General features: G+C 60.5%; 1 protein-coding gene across 4 annotated transcripts in view; it reads left to right on the top strand.

The window, feature by feature from the left end:
* Positions 1–16,282, top strand: part of Col5a1 (collagen type V alpha 1 chain) — a 139,077-nt gene that overhangs the window by 77,709 nt on the left and 45,086 nt on the right. For all 4 annotated transcript variants that reach the window (XM_076845122.1, XM_076845120.1, XM_076845123.1 and 1 more), the window contains exons 17-29: positions 1,677–1,730; positions 2,741–2,794; positions 3,842–3,895; positions 5,378–5,422; positions 6,950–7,003; positions 7,564–7,608; positions 8,191–8,244; positions 8,465–8,509; positions 9,467–9,520; positions 11,756–11,800; positions 12,280–12,333; positions 12,950–12,994; positions 15,175–15,228. In XM_076845122.1, coding sequence (XP_076701237.1) covers positions 1,677–1,730; positions 2,741–2,794; positions 3,842–3,895; positions 5,378–5,422; positions 6,950–7,003; positions 7,564–7,608; positions 8,191–8,244; positions 8,465–8,509; positions 9,467–9,520; positions 11,756–11,800; positions 12,280–12,333; positions 12,950–12,994; positions 15,175–15,228 — 657 coding nt within the window. The remainder of the gene's footprint in view (positions 1–1,676; positions 1,731–2,740; positions 2,795–3,841; positions 3,896–5,377; positions 5,423–6,949; positions 7,004–7,563; positions 7,609–8,190; positions 8,245–8,464; positions 8,510–9,466; positions 9,521–11,755; positions 11,801–12,279; positions 12,334–12,949; positions 12,995–15,174; positions 15,229–16,282) is intronic.

Here is a 16,282-nt window from a genome sequence, read left to right as displayed (position 1 = left end):
CCTGGGATTTTGTGTGGAGTGAAGTGGTCCTCAGGACCGTGGCTACTGAAAGAGGGCACGTGGGCAAGCCGGGGAAATCCTGCAGTCCCGTCAGGCTCACAGATGGACCTTGGTTCCTGTGCTGCCGGTGAGCGAGGGGATGCGAGTGCGCCATCAGGCCTGTGCTCTCCAAGGTGCTGGGGCTCCTGATGGCTGCCGTGGCTCCCAGCACACAAGGCGGACGAGGGTCCTCCCTGATGATTGTGACCTCCTGGCTCCGGAGGGAGTTGTAGGTGGAAAGTGAAAAGTTGTTCCTGTGGCCTGGGGACAGTGGAGGGGGCCAGGCAGGAGGCAGGGCCGAGTGGAAGTGGAGGAAGGAGAAACGCCACCTCCTCTGGTTCTCCAGGGACAGCCTGGCAGTTGCCTTGGGCCAGGTTCTGAAAGGTGCTTTGTCTCCTTAAAGGCTGGGAGGGGCGCGGGGGACAAGAGCAGGACTGGTTGCCAGTGGGTGTGTGAGTGTGTCTTCGGAGGCGCCTGAGCCTCAAGAGAAGAGAGGAGGTGGTGGTGGCCAAGGGGCTCTGGGCTGGTACCTGTTTCCGAGGGCCTGAAGGGCCTCTTGAGTTCTCTGCCAGCATGGCTCCTGGGGAGCATGTCCTCGTGGGTGCAGAAGCTTCTGGACGTTTTGTAGGGCAGTGTCATGCTGAGAAATCCTGAGAACTGTTAGGATGAGTCTCCCTCGTTTCTAAAACTGTTTACAAATTTTGGGGGAGGCTCTGATGGGCAGGGTGTCTGCCGGGCAGGGCAACCGCACCTGCCCCAGGCCTTTTGGGACAGGTCTCACCCTTGGGCAGCTCCTGGCTCCCTGTTCCCCTTCCTGGGACAGGGGCAGCCGTCTCCTTGGGGTCTGCTTGGGTCTCTCTCCTCTTCCCTTGGACACCACCTTTGCTGTCTGTGGCACTTGGAGACCCAAAGCTGCTGCTGTCCAGGTGGTTTTAGATTGGCGGCGGCTGCCAGACCATGGCCCTGTTTGACCAAGGGCGCATGGGAAATGGAGAAGAGGGCCACTGCTGGGCTGGCGCCTTTGTGCCGAGCCAGCTGGTGTTCCTCGTTAGTGAGCGGAGCTTGGCAGAGTTTAACAAGGCTGGCTGAGCCCCTGGCCCCTGTGGGTCTCTCCCCGGGGTGACTGTGGGGCCTTTGTAGTAGACCCTGGAGGTCCAAGCCCTGCCCTCCAGCCCCATGGCCAATCAGGTAGGCTCTGTGGGCTTGTCCATGGCTGGAGGTCATGATTTTAGGAGTGGCCAGCAGGGGCAGAGTGACTGTGCCTTGGGGTCGCTGTGTGGCCTGAGTGAGATGTGTCCCCTCTGGACCTTTTTCTTCCGTGGTCAGACGGACTAGCCAGACAACTCTTTCCCTGCACTCCGAGAGCGAGTGCCGTGCAGCTAGTTGGTGTGGATGGTCCCCAAGCCCACGGGTGGATGGTCCCCAGACCCAGAGAGGCAGGTGGCGTCCTGCCCCTTTGGCAGTCAGGACGGTGAGACTCAGCCAGACGGCACCCTGTTTTGAGTGGTTGGGGTACAGCGTGGCATAGCTGGGGGGCTTTGACCTATGGCAGTACCCCTCAGTGGTACCCTAGGCCTGGTGAGGGCCTCAGTGGGACGCCCGCTCCTGGAATCGACAGTGTGCCTCCTCTGTTCCAGGGCCGAGCTGGGAGCGATGGAGCCAGAGGCATGCCTGGACAGACGGGCCCCAAGGTAGGCAGCCGCCCGCACCTCGTGTGCCCCTGCGCCCCGCCATGTTGTGGACAAGCAGGCTGGTGTGTGATCATGGGGAGGGCTCATTTGGATCAGACTCGCTGGCTTGTCTAAGTTGGGCTGGTGGGTGACTTTAAGGACAAGGGTGATGGCTGCAGCCATTTTCTGGAGACAGCTTACTCCTTTTATGGGGGTGCTGAGCAGGGGAGGGGTGGGATCCTGGCCATGAGAACCACTGTGAATGTGCAGGTGGCTAGGCCACCCGGGGACATGTGTACCCCGAGGTTGTCAGAGGACATACTGACTTTCTTCTCCACGGAGGAACCACGGTGGGGATAGCAGTGTTTGGAAGGGGAATGGAGCCTGGTCGTCAAGAACGCCAGGTGCCCTCCACACTGGTGGCCATGAACTGGCAGAGCTCTGAGTGCTTCCTGAGAGTCTGAGCCAATGAGATACTGTGGGCTTTCGTGCCCTGGGGCGGAGAAGATCAGAGTCTTATTGGATCTGTCTCCATAGTTTATGGTGTTCTTTCCTCAACAAAATTATTGAAAGCTTAAAATACCCTACACTTGACCCCCGCCCCACCCTGGGAGACGTGGACACTGCTCCCGGCTGCAAGAGGCATGGCCGGGCTGGCCTGGTGTCTGTGGAGTGTGGGCAGCCCTGGAGGCCTGAGGCCGCAGCAGTGGGAACACAGGCAGGTGCCCGCCCTCGTGGGCCCTTCTGCAGGGAACCGAGAGTGGACAGGCACACACATCACGGCAGCCACTCCAAGTGCTGCAGTGTCACTGCTGGTGGCCACCCACGGCCCGCGGCTGTCTCCCTTAACAGCCTCTGCTGGTGTCAGGGCAAGAGGGGCTTGCAGACCCCAAGCAGAGGGTTCCAGTCAGTGGGCTGCCCGGGAGTCAAAAAGCTCCTGGTGCAGGGAGCAAGACACTGCAGTAATCTGCCCATGGGGTGGCCACCACTGTGCCCAACTGTGTGCGGTGACAGTTCTCTTGTCCCCACAGGGTGACCGTGGCTTCGATGGCCTGGCGGGGCTTCCGGGAGAGAAGGGCCACAGGGTGAGTGTTCTGTGTGGGAGGTGGAAAGGTCAACCACAGAGCCCCTTCCCGAGCCCCTTCCACACAATGGCTCCCTTAGGGGGTTGCGTGGTCACCCAGCAGAGCACAGCAGGTCAGCCAGTGGATCTGAGTCCCGAGACTTTGTCTCTGTGGAGGGAGAGTCAGCCAAAGCAGGGGATTTGTCATGTGTAGTGCATAAGGAGCGGTCCCAGTGGCCCTCACTCAGGGACATGGGGGGCTGGAATCGAGTCTCCCTGTGGAATCCGCGCTCTGTTTTGCTCTGACTCAGCTGAGCCTTTCATACCCTTGTTCCATGAGCTGCTGAGCAAGGACACCTCCCTGTTAGGGGTGGTCTGGGAGGGGGATAGTCACAAGTAGCCGTCCCCGTTAAGGAGGGTTGGGGTCAGGGCCACCCTGGCTGCTGCCCTGGTTTTCTCACCTACCTGGGGTGGACCCGCATGGTGCCCCCTGTGTCTCAGCAGAGGTTTCTCCCTGACCTGTGCCTCTTTGGAATTTTGCATATTGGGGACCTACAGACCACAAATGTGTGCACACGTGGGCACGCGGGGTCTCACCGGGAGACGGGCGCGCTACCCGTGGTGCAGTGGGAGTGATGCGGTCCCCAGCTGTGCTCTCCAGCAGCCTCGTGAAGATGGGGATGCATGGCTGCGGCCACTCTCTGACTCAGTGCCAGTCCTTCTGACTGACGGGCACAGACAGGGCACCAGCTGTGTGTCGCCTGAGGCCACAGGAAGCCTGAGATGGAGCAGCCTCACGCAGAGCCCCAGGCGAGGGTGGGTCACACTCTGCCTGGTGTCCAGGGGACCCTCATGCCTGTGGGCCCCCCAGATGGCCAGGTGCTCAGCTAGCCACCGCAGGCCATCCGCTCAGCACACCCAACCTCCGAGGGAAGCCCCCACCCTGACAGGCCCTCGGGGGCTGGGGATTTTCAGGACCAGAATCGCAGAACCAGGAAACCAGGGCTTGACACAAACTGAGGGTGACCTGCTCAGGAGTGACTCACTTTGACTCTGGTTGACTCCCTAGGGTGACCCTGGCCCTTCTGGCCCACCAGGACCCCCAGGAGACGACGGAGAAAGGGTAGGTGTCCTGTCACATCTCAGCTGCAGGTGCTGCCCTGCTCCCCAGAGAGCTTGGCAGGAAAGCCACAGATGGAGCCCAGCAGCGCCCTGCGTGGGGCGCCAGTGTGGGGAGGGCCGGCGGCGGTGGAGGAGGAGGGGTCTGAGCATGTGGGCTGTGGAGAGGGGAGATACGAGCAAATCCCAGACATTTACTTTGCTTTATCGTCCTGCCCATGCGGAGAGGCCAGGAGTGCCTTTTACCTGTCACAGGTCTCAGGAAAAGCACCTCTAATTGCAGGAGGCAGGTGCCCCAGATCACATGGGAGGGAAGGTGCCAGAGGCCTAATGAGCTCTGCATCCGCTGATGGCGTGTGATGAGGTGTCAGGGGTGTGCAGGAGCCGCGCTGGCTGGGGCGGCTGGAGCCGGAGGGTGTGGGGCATGATTGTCCTCGGCCCTGGGGGGGCAAGTGGCTGCACATGTGAGCAGAGCGAGGGGGGCAGCTCCCCCAGATTTGGGAATACAGGCTGGAGTGGGGCCGGGCTCTCGCACCAGAGGTCTCTCTCTGTCACTGCATCCCCACGGGGGCTGGAGGCCATGTTACCCCGTGACAGGGGTGCTGAACGCTGCTGCCTTCTGTGCACCTGTCGCTAGACAGCCTCTCGGGGGAGGTTCAAGAACCCCGGGAAATGAGAGGTGCAGGCAGGGCACTGGCAGGGCCACTCCAGCAGCATTTCTGTCCACCAGCTTTCACTGACCTGTCAGGGCACCTTCTTGGTCTGGGCCTCAGCACAGTCGGCTGTAAGATGAGAAGGAAGAAGGGTCCTTCCAGATGCCCCTGCCTCTTGTGTGCATTTTGTGCACTGGTGTGCATGTTCATGGCTGGGTGTGCACGCAGGTGTGTGCATACTTGCATGTGTGTGGTGTGTGTGCATGACTGTGTGTGAGCGTGTGTGCAGGCAGGCTATGTGCTTGCATGTGTGGGGAAGGCAGGAGAGAGTGGTGGCCCATGAGGACCAGCGTGCTGGCCTGCGGCTCTGGCTCCGGCTGGGAGCCAGGGGAGCACTCCTGCCCAAAGCCAAGAGGAAAAGGCTCTTGGTGGTTGGCCCCTGGGCTGCTCTGGAGGAGACTTCAGGCTCCCCAGGGGTTGGCAGGGACTCTGGTGAAGAGAATCCCAAGATTCTCCCTGATGTCCCTCCTTCCCAGATTCTGTCATTTGCCAGGGTAGCCAAGACCTGTGAATTCAGGGAGTCTTCTGGCCTGCTGCCCCCACTGTGGCTGAGGCCTGTGAGCTCCTGAGTGGGGCTTCTCAGAGGTTCCCTGTCACCTGCACATCTGTGCCCCTGCTGCTCCCGGGGCCTTTCCTGCTGCTACAGGACTAGTCACCTCCATGTGCTAGAGCTGCCCCGGCCAGTGAAGCCTACTGCATACGGGAGGGAAAGTTGTCTCGGGTGTCCCAGCCTCACAGCTGTCCCTGAAATCCCACCTTCTTTTCCTCCACAGGGCGATGATGGAGAAGTCGGGCCCAGGGGGCTGCCTGGGGAGCCTGTAAGTGTGCCAGTGGGCGCCATCTGGGCCTGGTGGGGTGGAGATGGGCTGCACAGGAGGTCGCCTCTGGAGCAGCGTCTGGGGTCTACTGCAGTAAGATTAGAGAATCTCAGCCTGAGGACAGAGACAAACCCTGGCACTTCCCTGGGAAGGAGAGGAGAGACCACCTTGTGGGGCTGGAGACTCCAGGGAGAGCACACCAGCCTCCCTGCAGGAGGAGGCCTGGGCCCTGGAGGGTTGTGGCAGGCATCCAGGGGCATCATGGCAGGTGATCAGGAACATCATGGTGGAGACCTAGGGACATCATGGTGGGTGTCCAGGGACATCATGGTGGGTCTGCACACCTCTGCCATGGCGGGTACCTGGGGACAGTCACAGGGCCTGCATCAGCTCAGGTTCTGAAGGGTGCACTTTCCCACGGGGAGCTTCTAGCAACACCCTGTCTGACCCCCAGGCAGGGAGCTCGCTTCTCTCAGCGGGCACATGTTTAGGCCCAAAGCAGATTTCCTTAATGATAGAGGGACGCTGATTTCTCTTCACTGAGGGTGGCTCCGAAACCTCCCTCGTTACCCAAGTCAGGCGGCTGTTTGCATCTGGCAATGTTAATTGATGAGAAATATTGCAAACGCTGTGTAGAGGAGAGTGCAGGGTTGGCTTGTGCGGATTCACTGGGACTAAATTATACCCTGGATGTCTGATTAGCCGCTAAGGGGAATCCATCAACACCATTCTCCTTAGTGCGCGTCCGAGCGGTGCCTTCTGGGTTATTAGCTTCTGGAAAACATTAATATGACTGGGTATTAAAATAATGAAGGAAACACTTAAGAGGCAATGGACGTGGGAGGATTTCTCCTCTACTGAATTTGGAGAGGTTCTGTTAAAGTTAAGGGTACCTGAAATCCATGTGGCTTGGCTAAAGTCTCCCTGATTCTGCCCCCCAGGGTGGGCGCCAGCCAACCCCGTGGCAGACAGGGCTGGATGCTTGCTACTAGAATCTTGTAAGCCTTTCCAGGTGGCAGGTGCCTTGGGGCTATGCTCCCTAGCTCATGGGACCATGTGCAACTCGGGAGTGAGTGATGGCCATGGGACGAGATCCTGGGTTCCCAGCAGAGACCTAGTTTCTCCTGACCCTGCTCCCTGCAGCCTTGGACTCTGTGAGACCAGAAATAACAGCTCCTGTTAGTGTGCACTGGGACTCAAGAGAGCCGAAAACAGGAACTGGACAAAGTGCCCTGTGCAGTGCGGTGGTGCTTCTGTGGGAGAGGTCTGGTCCTGCCTGTCCCAGCAGGTGTCAAAGGCGATGTCCTCTGTTCCCCTGCCTCAGTTCCAGGCACCCCCTGCCTCTGATTCCCAGCACCAGGGTGGAGAGGTAGGGGGTGAGAGGGCATCTGGGCCAGGCTCCCCAAGACCTGGGTCACCCGTCAAGCACTGGGATGAGCCAGGCTGTGGGTCACAGGATTCGTGGGGGCCTGGGGATGAGGGCTGGGACTCCTGACAAGTTTGACCCTTCCTTGCTCTTTCTTGCAGGGGCCACGTGGTCTGCTTGGGCCAAAAGGGCCCCCAGGCCCTCCAGGACCTCCCGTAAGTCCTGTCTCCTCATGTTGTGTGTTCCCATGATGGCCTTGGAGACCCTGCCACCCAGCTGGTGGCTCACTTGGGCACTGGGAGAGCACATGCAATGTGACCCTTCTGCACAGCTGCCTGCTGCTGGTGTGAGGGGCGTGGATGGGGCTGGAGGCTGGGGTTGCGGCAGGCCAGCTCCTGCCTGTCCCCATCACATTTCCATGTCCACTCCCTGGCATCAGCACCTGCCGGGTCTTTGTCAGCAGAGCCCCAGGGCACCATGTCCTGAGGGACCTTCCTGCAGCTCCTGTGCACGCTCTGGAAGGAGGCAGAGCCCTGGTTCCCATGGGGCTCTTTCCTGGGGCCTGCCTGAGGCCCTTCTAGAAGGCGCTTGCCCACGGGATACTGGGGTGGCAGCTCGGCTCGCCTTTGGCTGAGGGCTAGGGTCTGGTCGGTGGACCTTCTGCAGAAGGGATTTATGATCAGGCCTTCTGCTCCTCTGGGGGGCTGCCCTCTGACACAGTTTTCCTTTTGAGCATTTCTAATGTACCATGTCTTTCCCTTTACATCCCCTGCAGGGCGTAACGGGTATGGATGGCCAACCAGGCCCGAAAGGAAATGTGGTGAGTCTGGGGCTGCCAGGGCTGGGCTTCATGGTGACAGCCCTGGGCACACTCCGAGCCCAGCTGGGGAGCTCTGGCCCTGTCCACAGCAGCTGGCACTGGGGAGCAGAGGGCCAGACTCAGAGCCCCCAGTGCTAAAAGCTGAGTTGGTGTTTGCCCATCCCATGCTGCTAAAGTCAGGGAGGCTCAGAGGAGGCCACCCTCTTCCTGTTCTGGAGGACCTGACGGCAAAGCCATCAGGAGATGAGTCCCGGGCCCTGGTCCTTTCCAAGGGCACTGGGGAACATCAGCATGACAGGAGGACTGGGCACCAGTGTCCCAGTGCCCTCTACACTCCTGCTGGGAGGTGTCCGGATGTGTCTGTAGGAGCACGTTGTCTCTGGGTCGAGGTGCCGTCCAGGCCCTGCTCTCTGGGGAACCCCACCTCTTTCTGCCGGTCTGACCCCACACATCAGCCTCTGTGCTGCTGTCAGGAGCTAAGAACATATGGAGAGGATGGGGTGCCGGGATGGGGTGACCCCACCCGAGGGACGGGGTGCAGCTCCCTGAGCTCCTCTCAGGGCTTACTCTTGTTTCCCACAGGGCCCCCAGGGAGAGCCTGGCCCCCCCGGACAGCAGGGTAATCCTGGTGCCCAGGTAAGTGGCCTGGGGACACGGCTTTGGGGCATCAAGCGTGGGGGCTGTGGGTCTCCAGCCAGTGCTCTGGGGGTGACGGACTGAGCTCTGCCCCCCAACTCTCTGTCCCCACTTTGTGCTGATGGGACTGGAACCTGGGTTGGTGCCTGTCAGCGGGAAGGGAGGAAGGCCGGGGGCTCCAGCTTAGCCTTCTCCTCCCCTCTCCTGGCTCTTCCCACAGGGTCTTCCAGGCCCCCAAGGTGCAATCGGCCCCCCAGGAGAAAAGGTAGGTGGGCCTGAGCTGGGCCCGAGGGCTTTTTGGTGCAGGCATGGGAGGCCAGCTGCCCTCACCCGCTCTCCCTGGAATTGCAGAAGCTCAGCCACAGGGAAGTGACAAGTCAGCCGTGGGCAAGGTCTCGGGTCCCTGTCCTGTGCGGACTCCTAAACACACTCCTCCATCCTTTCCTTCACTGGCCAGCTCTGCCGTGGGGGGCTGGATTTGGCAAGAATAGAAAATACATGACGCATAGTTAAATTTGAACTGTGTCGATCTGAAACTGGACATTGTGCTTTGTTTTGCTAAATTGGCAACCCTAAACTCACCACCAGTACCTGCTGAGTCCCGTGCTGGGACTGTTTCCACAGGGGCCCCATGCCTGGCTGAGGGTGGGGGCCTGGGTCCTCTGCAGTTGGGGGCTCGTCCCAGCCTGGGCATGTCGAGTACTGCAGAGCACCTTGACCAGCACAGCCAAGAACCACGGCGGAGGTGGGGTGCCGGTGGTTCTGAATGAGCCAGAATCCCCGGAAGGGCTGGTTCCAACCCAGATGGCCACTGGCCGGGGCCCTCTGAGTGTGGCACAGGATGCTGATCAGTGACACTGTGTGGCTGTGGTACCAGGCCTTCGGGGGCCAGGGAGAGGCGTGAACAGATCCCCTGGTGTGGCAGTTGCCCTGTCTGAGGAGCAGAGGAGAGCTTCCAGCAGGCTCCCAGAGAGCCGGCGGGTGGGAGGGGGTGTTAGCGAGGGTGGGTGCAGCACTAGTGAGGGTGGGAGTTCTGTTCCCAGGGCTAAACCAGAGCTCTGGCAACAGAGGGAGGAGGGGCTGTCCTTGAGTGCTGGGGGCAGCACAGAGGGGTGCCTCTGAGCAGGCTTCTCAGCAGAAGAACCTGGGGCGCAGCGAGGACTGGGCACGCCTAGGGGTGAGGTAAACCAAGGCGTGTCCCCACAGACTCTGTTTCTTCTAGGGTCCCCTGGGTAAACCAGGCCTCCCAGGAATGCCGGGCGCTGACGGACCCCCGGTGAGTAGCCTGCCCACGCCACCCCACTGGGACTTGGGGGCTGGGAAGCCAGGCTCTGGGAACGACACGGGTGCCCCCGCCTGCCTTCTGTGGGGATGGAGGTTGATCCCGTCCGGTCTCGAGCTTGATTGCTCAGAACTGCTGGGTTGGACACGCTCTTCAACCTGCTCCTGTGGAAGGGTGGTGGCTGCACCGGTGGCAGTGTCAGCTCCTCACTGGGGTGTGCCGCTTAGTCACCCTGAATCTGGGACTGTAAAGATGGCTGGAGCGACCCCAGCCGCGTGCACGTGGTGTGTACTCTCTGGTCTGAGCACAGGGTGGGAGGGCGGTGCACCAGGGTCTAGCAACGTGTGAGCCTAGCGTGGAGCCCGTCCGACACTGAGGGCAAGTCCCCGTGTGGCCACGTCGTGGGGAGGGGAGCTGGGGGAAGTGGGACCACTCAGAGGCCCTGTGTGCACGTGGTGTGCGCCACACGAGTCCCTCCGTCCCTTCCTGTGAGATGTTGCTGCTGTGGGGATGGTTTTCTTGTTTGATTTTTGTTTACCTGGGATTGAACCCAGGGCTCTTAACCCCAAGCCACACCCCCAGCCCTTTTTGTTTTATTTTGAGACAGGGTATTACTGAATTGCTGAGGCTGGCTCTTTTTTCCTGTCTCGGCCTCCAGAGTTATAGGCAGGTGCCACCACACCCAGCTGGTCTGGGGGTTTTTAATAGTTTTCAGCTGATGCTGAAAGAGAGCCTGTTTCAGAAAACAAGATTAGCTAAATTAATTATTTAAGACCATGTATTTTATTGTTTTAATAACACCCTTAAAAACTAAACAAAAAAGTTAAATATATCAACCATTAATTGGTTCCTGTTCACTACACATCTGTCTCTTTGCACTCCAGGGCTGAGGATCATTTAGTCCAGTGAATCTAAAAATCCCAAATTGTCCTTTTTAATCTGAGCAACGAATTAGAGTCACTCTGCTCCACGTGGAGTTTTTTGAAAATATGTAGGGACTTGGCCATGCGGGAGTTCAGACACTATGAGATCCATCTTTACCAGGATGTCATTTGTGAACCCTTTAATTTATGTCTCTATCTAATTGCATTTTCTAAAGATAAAAATGGCATGTTGTTATAAACGATTATAAACACAACGGTGACGTGGAGTCACCCTCCCGTCTCCCAGGGTCTCTCTGTGGGCCTGGGGCTGCTGTTGCCTTCTGAGCAGGCCAGGTGTGCCTCAGGCCCCTGCAACATGGGACGGGGATGGCCAGCCCATGCCCTGCAGGGAGGGTGCCCCTCCCAGATGCACCTGTTTGGGTCTCAGCCTGGTCCCTGCACCAAAACCTCCACAGAGTGGGGAGAGAGGGCCTCCGACTGTTCCCCTGGAGCCTGCAGGTGCCCAACTCCCTGAGCTCTCCAAACCAGCAGTGGTGCTTTAAAATAGCACACAGGGCTGGACACTTGGGTGTGGTGTGCTCACAGTCGGGACCACAGGTGGATGGGAAGGCCCTGGTGGCCCCAGAAGCAGCCTCTCCTGAGTGCCCAGAGCGGGGAGATTCGAAAGAGCCTTCCTACAGCAGCACCCAGCTGCCACCCGCCAGGGGCCCGTTCTGCTTGGTCTTTGCTTTCCTCTGGCTGGACAGTTCTGGTTTTGAAGACAGGGAGATCGATGTTAAACGGGTGAAGAAGCAGGGAGCACGTGGAGGCCCTTGCAGCACCCAGGTGCCAGTGTTCAAGCCGCTCTCAGGCCTCGGGGGAGCAGCAGGTGCACCGGGTCCCTGGGACAGTATGGAGTCAGTAAAAATCCACTTCAGCTGAACCCAGCAACTCGAGGAAGGCGCACTACACGCTCGCTAAGCCAGACCCGGTGCGTGTGCAGAGAAGATGGATTAGAGCTCCCGTCACACAGTCAGCCACAGTGGCTGTGGCTGCGGATGTCATGAGGGCCTCATCCCTCCCCACCTGCCTACAGTGAATGTATATTACTTTTTAATCAAAAAAAAATATCAAGTGCAAATAATGGGAGCTGGATTATTTCCCATCATGGAAGCAGGGCTCCGCCGGAGGCCCAGCGCCCACCATTTGTTCCGCCTCCTGCCTGCCCTGCCACCGGACTGGTTTTCCTGGGGAGGGAGGAGCTGGAGCACTGTGACCCTCACTGCCACCTCTTAGGAATGCCGCAGAGGATGGGATACTCGAGGGAGGTGGCACTGACTAATGAAGGATTTCTCCTTTGTGACAGGGCCACCCTGGCAAAGAAGGCCCTCCTGGAGAGAAAGGAGGCCAGGTGGGTACCGGCCATGGCCGCTGATGGCTGTGCAGGTCCTGGGCTAGGGTGGGGAGGCAGGGGTACCTCCCGAGAGCCCTGGATGCTCATCAGCAAGCCCTCTGGCTGCTGAGGGACGTCCCTTTGTGGAGAGCCAGCCTGTCCTCCCGTGGGAAGCGGCCACTTTACCCACGGCCTCTTGGGGGGTGCATGTCTTTGGTGGCAGCTCTGTCCTTCCAGGCACCCGTGTTGCCTCAGCCCGTCTTGCTCCAGGACCTTCCCTCACTTCCAGACTGCTGGTGGGATGCGGATGTCCCCTCTCATCATGTGACACTACCCGCTGCCTTTGACGTTAGGGCAGGGGCCGCTGTGTCCCCCCAGGCCTCTGTGGGGCCCGATGCTGGTGGAAGCCGGGTCCGTCTCTCGCTGAGGGACCTGGAGTTGGCTGCAGTTACCCAGGTGCCTAAAGGAAGTTGACGGCATTTTTCCTTTGGTTTTAGGGCCCACCTGGCCCCCAGGGTCCCATCGGTTACCCAGGTCCTCGAGGAGTCAAGGTGAGGAATCTATGGAGCCCCGACTTCCTGGAGGTCAGGGTGGGGGGAGGGCACGGCTGGCTGACTCGGGGGAGCTCTTCTGCAGCTAAGCCTCCCTCCTGCCTGGCCCCGGAGTAGCCTGGTGCGCCATCAGGTGGGACGCTGTGGGTCGACAGTACCCGGAAGGGCAGATTCAGAGCAGGGCACAATCTCCAGTCAGCCTACGCACTGCCATCGGTGGGACAGGAGAGTGTCCTTTGGCCCTGTGTGCCATGCTCTGAGCCCGGCGGCTCTCAGACTTCACAGGCCTCAGAGCCTGGGGTGTCTCCACAGGGAAGCTTGGAGACGTTTCTCAGAGCCTTTTGCATGTTTGAAGGGTGAGAATGGAAGTCTGCCCCCCTCCACAGCAGTGGGCAGAACAGAGCCCTTGACAGACAGCCTTGCAGATGGCCACTTGCTCACTCGTGTTTCCACCTGGAAAATGCCCGCTACCTCACTAGGGAGGGCGCAGAGCCCCCGCAACATGGACAGCACGGTCCCACTGGCCCGCCAGCACTGGCCGGGTCTGCTTGGCGCTGTGTGGTTTAATCAGCAGAGGCTTGGGTTCACGTGCTCTCTTCTTTTTCTATCTGCGCAGGGGGCAGATGGCATCCGTGGTCTGAAGGGCACCAAAGGTGAGAAGGTAAGTATCTGCTCCTTCCAGCCGAGAGCCTAGCCTGGCCAGAACAGGATCCGCTGGGTGGCCCCACACCAGCATGTCAGCATGGCCACCGGAGGAGGTGTGGCTTCTGAGTGCTGAGGGCAGCTGAGGCCACTCTGCAGGGAAGTGCACCAGGGGAATGAATAGTTGAGGGCAGGCCCGGGGTCCCCTGGGTGCATCCTGGAGGGCCCCGTGCATCTGGTTCGCGCCTCTGCCCACGGGCTTGGTAGTTAAGGTTCTTCCTGGGCAGCCCCCACGGCTGCAGAGGTGCACACTCCTGCCGCTGAGCTGGGCCAGGCGGGAGACTGGCTCTCGGGTCCCCGGGCTCGGAGGGCGCTGCCAGCCCACAGCCCTGGGCACGCACACACACGCCCACACGTGAGACAGCACGCCCAATGTGAGTTAGCACAAAGCCCCCGCTCAGCACACTGCTCTGTCCCGCGTCATGGGTCAGATTGGGCACGGGTCAGATTGCATCATTCTGGTTAGTAAACATCTGAGATGGGCCACTGTACGTGCTGGCCGGGGTCAGTGCTCAGGGACCAGCAGTGGTGACGTCCTCGCCACATGCAGTGGTGGGCTCACCTCATCTGTCCTCTCAGTTCTGGACAAGGCCCAGAGCCACCTTCCAGGCCTGTCCCATGGGTGGGCTCCAGGGCTGCGTGGCCCTGGCCCTTCCCATCATGGCCACCTGTTCTTCGGCGTCCTTAGAGGTTTTCCACAGGGACTTTGCCTCCCTTGCGGGTAGCCTGTGAGGCTTCCCAGGGGCTTGGACCTGGGGCTGGAGGGCCGGGAGGCTGTGGGCAGGAGTCAGGTGGCCTCTTCTCTCTCTGGGACAGTGCTCATGCCCGCTCTCCTTGCTGGGCCCCTGGGGACCTGCCAGCCTAATCCATGCTCACGTTGGCACATCAAGGGCTGCCACTGGACCTGAAGTGAAAGGCGGTGGAACACGGTGGCCCCACCCAGCCCGTGCTCTCAGTGGGCTGTCCTCAAGAAGGACAGTCCAGGCCCGCACAGGCCCAGTGCCCTCCAGAACACACTGAGCCAAGGCAGGACCCCTGGTTCCAGGGGATTTGGGGCTGCTGAGCAGTTTGGCCCGGGATGGTGCCTGCAGACACCCAGGGCCTTAGGGACAGGCACAGCCCCTTAGGAACAGAGGTCCCCCCAGCAGGTTCTTGTCACAGCCCTTGTCTCAGAATCCCCATGCCCCTGGTTCTTAGGGTGGCTCTGTTGTTTTGAAGGTGGCCTCCTGGAGTCCCAGCTTTGTCCTACCAGCAACAGAGATGCTTGGGAGGATGTGACTGAGTCACATGGAGGCAGCCATCTTGCCAGGACAGTCCCTGGGCTGTCCTTAGGGGTGCTGGAAGGGGTGGGAAGGGACGTGGGGGACTGTGGCTCTGGCACTCCAGCCGACTCCGCAGCCACAGCTGGCCAGCCGTGGGCACTGTGTGAATACTGGATGGGCGCCTCGGGGCCCGCTGGGTGGGAAGTGGGCCAGTCTCCAGGCAGCGAGGCCTGACCCTCAGGCTTCCCGATTCCTCCTCTTGGATGGAGGCCTGGCCCGGAGCAGGGAGAGAAGGCCTGGCCCCCTCCCTGGTGCCAAGCTCAGCCTCTGTGGAGGTCAGGGGTCTTTCTCCCTGTGGTCTCCTGGAGGGGACGTCAGACCAGGGCCTTGAAGGGACAGGAGGTCGCTCACCCTTGACACCTTCCCTGTGGGTCCCCGAGTCCACAAGTGGCACAGCTCATGTAAACGCCAGGGTTGCCTTCTTCTCGGCTTCTGGTGACGCTGATTTTTTATTTGCAACGCCACCAGAGCAGCCCAAGTCCCCTCCTCAAGTGTCGGCCCACTCACTGCTCCCGGCCTTCAGTGCTGAGAGGACACAAAGCTGCTCTGAGAAACAATGCCCATGGCTGGGGCTTGCTCAGCACAGCACAGGCAAACCAGGCCGCTGACCACCAGGCCCGCTGACCACCAGGGCAGCAGCCTCAGCTGCCAGGCGCTGAGCCCGCGGGTTAGCAGGAGCACGCTTTACAAGGCCGAGCACAGGGCCCCCCCCGCCCAGGCTCCCGCCGCAGGTCTCCGTGCCAGTGTGGGGGTGGGGAAGCAGTGCCAGGGAGCGGGGGCTTGGCTCTGGGTTAAGGCCGACTCTCGTCCCCTCCAGGGTGAAGATGGCTTCCCTGGATTTAAAGGCGACATGGGCATCAAGGGTGACCGGGTAAGTGTCCAGCTAGGGAAAGGCAGAGTGGCACAGGGTCCTGGGGAGGGGTGTGGGGTGTTTGTGGCTGTGGAGTGTCTTCTCAGAATGGAGGTGCCACCTCTGTGGGGACTCCTGGTCCTGAGCCGGGGTGGTCTGAGCCCTGGAGCCGGGCTCTCTGCAGTCCTGCTCACCTCGCCCTCAGTTTCCAGCTTGGAGGCTGGAGTGCTGTCCCTGTATGACCCTGGGGACAGGATGGCTGTGGACCACCCCTCTGCCCTGGGTCCCATACAGGTGGGTCCACGGGGACTTGTTACTTCCCAGCTGATCAGGTGGGTTATGGAGCAATTTGTGACTGCAGGCGGGGAGGTGGGTGGCCAGGGAGAGGAGAGCGAGGTTATGGGAATGAAGCAGTCGGCGGAGTACCTCCCCAGGCCACAGCCAGTCACCAGCAGGGCCACACCCTGCTCAGCCCTTAGAGCACCCGGCGTGGCCCTGGTGTTGGACAGTCTGGTACTGGCCCTGCGGGAGAAGCCCCAACAACCTGGCTGGTTCTCTGTGACCCAGCACTGGGGGAAGGTGTGCTGGAGAGCAGGGCTCGCAGGTGACAGGCGCCGGGCCGAACACCGACTGTGCTGTCACATAAGCTAGGAGAGGGTGTAGGAGTGACCCAGAGAGGGTTTCCAGTTAGTGGCCGCTGCCTGGTGGCTTCCCAGCACCTCCAGGCTGAGTCGGAGCCCAGGCAGAGGGATGAGCTGCCTGTGCTCAGGGGCCACGCCCACTGGGCTGACCTCGTCGCTGACGTGGCCTGTCATCTGCTGCTGTGCTCATCCTCCAAAGCAGGGCCTGAGGGCGCCTCATAGAACATGCCAGAACCAGAGGCCCTGGGTACTTGGCACCTTGTCCCACCTGGCAGGCAAGTGCCAGCAGCGATAGCCCGTCCCTGGAGGGAGAGCAGGAGGGCTGTCTCAGTGTCGTCCTGGCTGCACCGCTGTGGGCGGCCGGCGCTGCAGACCATGCCTCCTAGTGGAGGGCCAGCCCTCCTCACCCCTGCCCTCCGATGACTCAGCTCACA

Source organism: Callospermophilus lateralis, chromosome 2 (genome assembly GCF_048772815.1).
Source record: "Callospermophilus lateralis isolate mCalLat2 chromosome 2, mCalLat2.hap1, whole genome shotgun sequence".
NCBI lineage: Eukaryota > Metazoa > Chordata > Mammalia > Rodentia > Sciuridae > Callospermophilus > Callospermophilus lateralis.
The sequence above is the reverse complement of the archived record's forward strand: the minus strand, read 5'-3'. Positions and strand labels throughout refer to the sequence as shown.